The sequence below is a fragment of the Alligator sinensis genome, unplaced genomic scaffold, assembly GCF_000455745.1.
Source record: "Alligator sinensis unplaced genomic scaffold, ASM45574v1 scaffold647_2, whole genome shotgun sequence".
Taxonomy (NCBI): Eukaryota; Metazoa; Chordata; order Crocodylia; family Alligatoridae; genus Alligator; species Alligator sinensis.
The window spans coordinates 2,939,748-2,943,724 of record NW_005841832.1 but is presented as its reverse complement, the minus strand read 5'-3'; the positions used below and the strand labels follow the sequence as shown (position 1 = coordinate 2,943,724).

Sequence of the window (3,977 nt, the reverse complement as noted above, 5' to 3'; positions counted from 1 at the left end):
GCCCCTCCCCAGGCTTTCCCATCTCTTCCCCCAAACCCTGGGGTTCAGCCCAGCTCCCTGCACATGTTCTCCCACCCCAAACTCACAAGCGACTCCCCTCTGCACATGCACCCCCACAGGCTTCAGTAGCCTCCTGCCACGGCTGCCCTGCTCAGGTTCCTCCCCCAAGACCAACTGCACCCTCACCCCCTTCTAGGCAGGGGAGCTCAGCCTACCCCCCCCCCCCAACACTTACACACCTGCCTGCCGCCTTTCTGGGGGTAGGCACCCCATGCCACCCTCCCTGAGGGGCTCAGCTCAGCTCCCCCTATAAACCCCAGCACTTCCTGTGGACCCTGCACCCCCTCCTTAGCCAGGAGCCCCCGCACCTCCCTGGTGGGAGAGGGGCCTCCCTCTCCTGCAGGAGCTCATCCTGCAGCCCCCTCTATGCATCCCCTTTGTGCCCCTATACACCCCTTACACACGAGCCCCCCAAGCAACCCCATGCACTACCCCTTGCACACGAGCCCCTGGGCACCCTCATGCACCACTCCTTGCACGCATGCCCCCGTACACCCCATACATCACTCCTTGCACACTGCCCCCTCCTTCCACGTATGTTCTTCTTTGCCAGCACGGCCCCCGTGTACGCCCCCTTACACCCCTATGCCACCCCTTGCACATGTGTCCCGCTCAGCACACCCCATATCCCCTACCCCGCTCCAGCCCCAGCGGTTCGCTGCTCAGCGAGGCCATCTTCGTGCGCCGGCCCCGCCCCGCGATGCACCGGCCCTGCGGGGGGAAAGAGGGGGCGGGGGCCGCCGGCTCGCACGTGGGCTAGCGCGGGGACGCGCGGCCAAATGATGGGCCTTTGTGCGCATGTCCAGCCGCGGCGCCGCACCCAGTGCGCATGCGCACGCCTGGCCCGGGCGCTGAGGCTAGTGGCCTACCCGGCCACGCCCCCTGCGAGTCTGGGCGTCACGCTCCCCCGTGCGAACGGGGCCCTGCGCGCTCGCACATGCATGTACACACACGCACACTAGCAGGCCTGCAAAGCCTGTCTGCATGCCCCTGTGCATACACACACCTGTTTACACACGCACCCTCCTTTTGCATGTGCACACCTGCTTGCATGCTAGCCAGGGTCTTTACCCAGGGGCCCCTCTTGCACATGGGCACCATGCTCATACCTGCTTGGTCATGGGGTGGGTGCAGGCCTGTCCTATGGGGAAGCCATGTGCTGAAGTGTGCATGGCGAGGAAGTCTACTGGCAGGTGTGCATGTACATGCACACATGTGCAAACCTTATGCCTCCCCACACATCCCTGTGGAGAAAGACTAGCAATGTCTCCTCTGCCTGGTACCCATTTGGCCCCCACCCCAGTAGATCTGGCTGTGCCCTCTCTGTACCCCCACTCCAGACTGTTGGGGATCCAGCTTTTAAGGCTGGGGTGGGCAAAATACAGCCCGTGGGCCAAATGCAGCCCCCCAGGCCGTTCTAACCAGTTCGCAAGGCCCCTAAAAACTTAGAAAATCAATAATTATCTGCCTCTGGCTGCCTGTCATACGGCCCTTGATGACTTGCCAAAACTAAGCAAGCAGCCCTCCCCCCAAAATAATTGTCCACCCTGGTCTTAAAGGGATTGGGGGGGGGGAGGGGGAGGAACGGCATGGGACAACACAAAATATTAAGGGTGGGCAGGTGGCATAAGGATGTTGGCCCCCCACCCCACCCCCCCCCCCCCCCCCCATGCCCAGGCTGTTTCCCATCTTTGCCCAGAAGCAGGAAAATACTCAACCCCCTCATATATCCCCCTCCCCACCATGCCAGCCAGGGACAATCCACCAGCCCCCCAGCCCACCACCTGTACATGGGGCAGAGGGCACTGAATGATTTGCACCCTGGTTTCAGGGGTAGAGGTACCCAAGTGCTGTGTCCAAGGCCAGACATGGGTATCAGCAAACCAAGCTGTTGCCTGGGGCCAAGGGAGAAAGTGGGCCCAAAAATGGTGGTGGTATTATTATTATTATTATTAATAATAATAACAACAACAACATCATCATCATTATCTCTGGCAAAAGCCGGGCCCAATACTAAAAGTTAGCCTGGGGCCCCCAGGAGTCTAGGTACGGTACTGGCTGTGTCTGTGCAGCAGGACTGGAGATCAGGGCACTGGTGCAGCCTCTGTCTGTGCCAGAGGCACTGGCCAGGGGTATGGGTGCATGGGGATGGGAGAGGAAGGAGCCCTCATGTCTGCAGGCCTCCCACAGCCAGTAGCTGTTGTCCGCGCCAGGCACTGGAGAGGATCAGCGTACTCATAAGGGCAGCATCTGCCACAGCAGGGAAGCAACAGGACAAACCTCGCAGAAGAGGAATGCAGTGGGGACCACAGGGCCTGACACTGGGACTGAACAGATGGGGTGTGCTGTGCCCCTGGCACAAGGGAGCATCTCGGGCATGCAGCTGCTGGGGGAGCATCGCAGGTCATGGGTTCTTCACCTGTGGGTGGTGCTTGCGGGTCAGATCCAGATGCAGAGGTTAACACAGATGTTGCTTGCCCTCCCCCCCACCCCTCTAATACGCTGCCATGGTGCTCCATGCCTGATGTTGGCAGCAGGCCCCACTCAGGATGCAGATGCCAGCAAATACATTTGACGCCCCTGTTCTACAACGGCTCTTGCATCAAATTGGGGGGCATGGCCTGGGGTTCTCTATTGCACATGAAGGGATCCCAGAAGTGGCTAAGGGGAGATTCCACAAAGCGACCCCCAGCCTGATCTGCACTCCTTGGTTAAGCAAATGGGGGGGGGAAGTGAAGTGAGTTTCAGTGGCAAAAAGGGGGCTGGAGGTGAAATTCATGAGCATGATGGGGTGTGATAGTTGGGTAGATGAGGCCTAATGGCCTCAGCCTAGTCAACAAAGTGGGGGTGGTTGGTGGTGGAGTGGGACTGTTAATGGGTCTAGTGATTGCTAAGCAACAGAGTCATCACTTCCTACCCCAAATCCCTATGTTTTGTGTGGTGAAACTGCCCCCAACCCCTCTTGGGCAGCAATGTGGTACAGGGGAAACATTAAAACACCTTTATTGTGGTTAAAGAAAAAGCAGGTGCAGGCACCCAAGGGTGTATTACACTGAGGCAAGGGAGGGGACGGGTGGAGAGGGGAACACGCTACAGAACGTGGGGGAGGGGGGACAAACTTACCCACCTAAAAAAAAAAAAAAATTAAGGATAAAAAAGAGAGGGAAGAAGAGAGAGCAAGAGATGCAGCCGGCAGCCAGGAAGGGGAGCCAGGCCCCAGCTCATCCCCCGCTGCACCCCCCACCCCAAAAAAAATTAAAAAACAAAAACAAAAACAAAAACAAAACAAAAATCGGTCCAGCTAGGGGTGGGGGGTACTCACTCCATAGGGGGCTCAAGGAGGTAGCCATTTTCCGTGGAGACATAGCCATCGCCAGACTGCATGGACTCCTGGTCCAGGAACATGTCCTGGCTGCTCTCCTCCAGGGGCTCGGGCACGCCGTTGTCCTGGGCTGCCCGGTCATCCCGTTTCTCAGCACCGCGCTCCCCACGCTCCCGGTCCCGCTTATGCTCGCGGTCACGGTCGCGGTCACGGTCCCGCCGGCGGTCTCGGTCACGGTGGCTATCCCTCTCCCTGTCCTTGTCACGGTGGCTGCGCCGACGGTCGCGCTCCCGATCCCTGTCTCTGTCCCTGCCCTTCTCCTCCCCCTCCAGCTTCATCTCCAGGCCATCCATGCCCAGCTCGCCCAGGGGCACCTCCTCAGGTGGAATGTCGGCGGGCTCCAGCATCTCGTCCTTCTTGTCACGGTCCCGGTCCCGGTCCCGCTTGCGGTCTCGGCTACGGCTGCGGCGCTTGCGCTCCCGGTCCTTGTCTTTGCTGCGCTCTCGGCTCCGCTTGCGCTCATCCTTCTCGCGGCTGCGGGTGCGGCGCCGGCGTTCCCGGGAGCGGCTGCGGCGCCGCTCCCGCTCCTTGTCCA

The 3,977-nt window shown here is 60.0% G+C and overlaps 2 protein-coding genes and 1 long non-coding RNA gene across 5 annotated transcripts in view; all 3 read right to left on the bottom strand.

Moving 5' to 3' along the window:
- LOC102383491 (protein lin-7 homolog B) overlaps positions 1-543 on the bottom strand; it is a 2,595-nt gene extending 2,052 nt beyond the window's left edge. Inside the window, exon 1 of the mRNA XM_014525556.2 lies at positions 538-543. Within this exon, the coding sequence (XP_014381042.2) occupies positions 538-543 (6 nt within the window). The remainder of the gene's footprint in view (positions 1-537) is intronic.
- Positions 544-701: 158 nt separating this feature from the next.
- LOC112549355 lies at positions 702-2,469 on the bottom strand. The gene is made up of 3 exons (XR_003092757.1): positions 2,341-2,469; positions 1,170-1,304; positions 702-771 (listed from the first exon to the last, which is right to left on the bottom strand). It is a non-coding gene; the product is annotated as an uncharacterized LOC112549355 (long non-coding RNA).
- Positions 2,470-3,046: 577 nt separating this feature from the next.
- SNRNP70 (small nuclear ribonucleoprotein U1 subunit 70) overlaps positions 3,047-3,977 on the bottom strand; it is a 10,863-nt gene continuing 9,932 nt past the window's right edge. For 2 of the 3 annotated variants that reach the window (XM_006014918.3, XM_025196312.1), the window contains 2 exons: positions 3,383-3,969; positions 3,047-3,187 (listed from right to left, as the gene is read on the bottom strand). In XM_006014918.3, the coding sequence (XP_006014980.1) occupies positions 3,151-3,187; positions 3,383-3,969 (624 nt within the window). In that variant the 3' untranslated portion in view covers positions 3,047-3,150. Of the gene's footprint in view, positions 3,970-3,977 lie in introns of all 3 variants that reach the window. The other variant, XM_025196305.1, reaches the window with a different exon arrangement.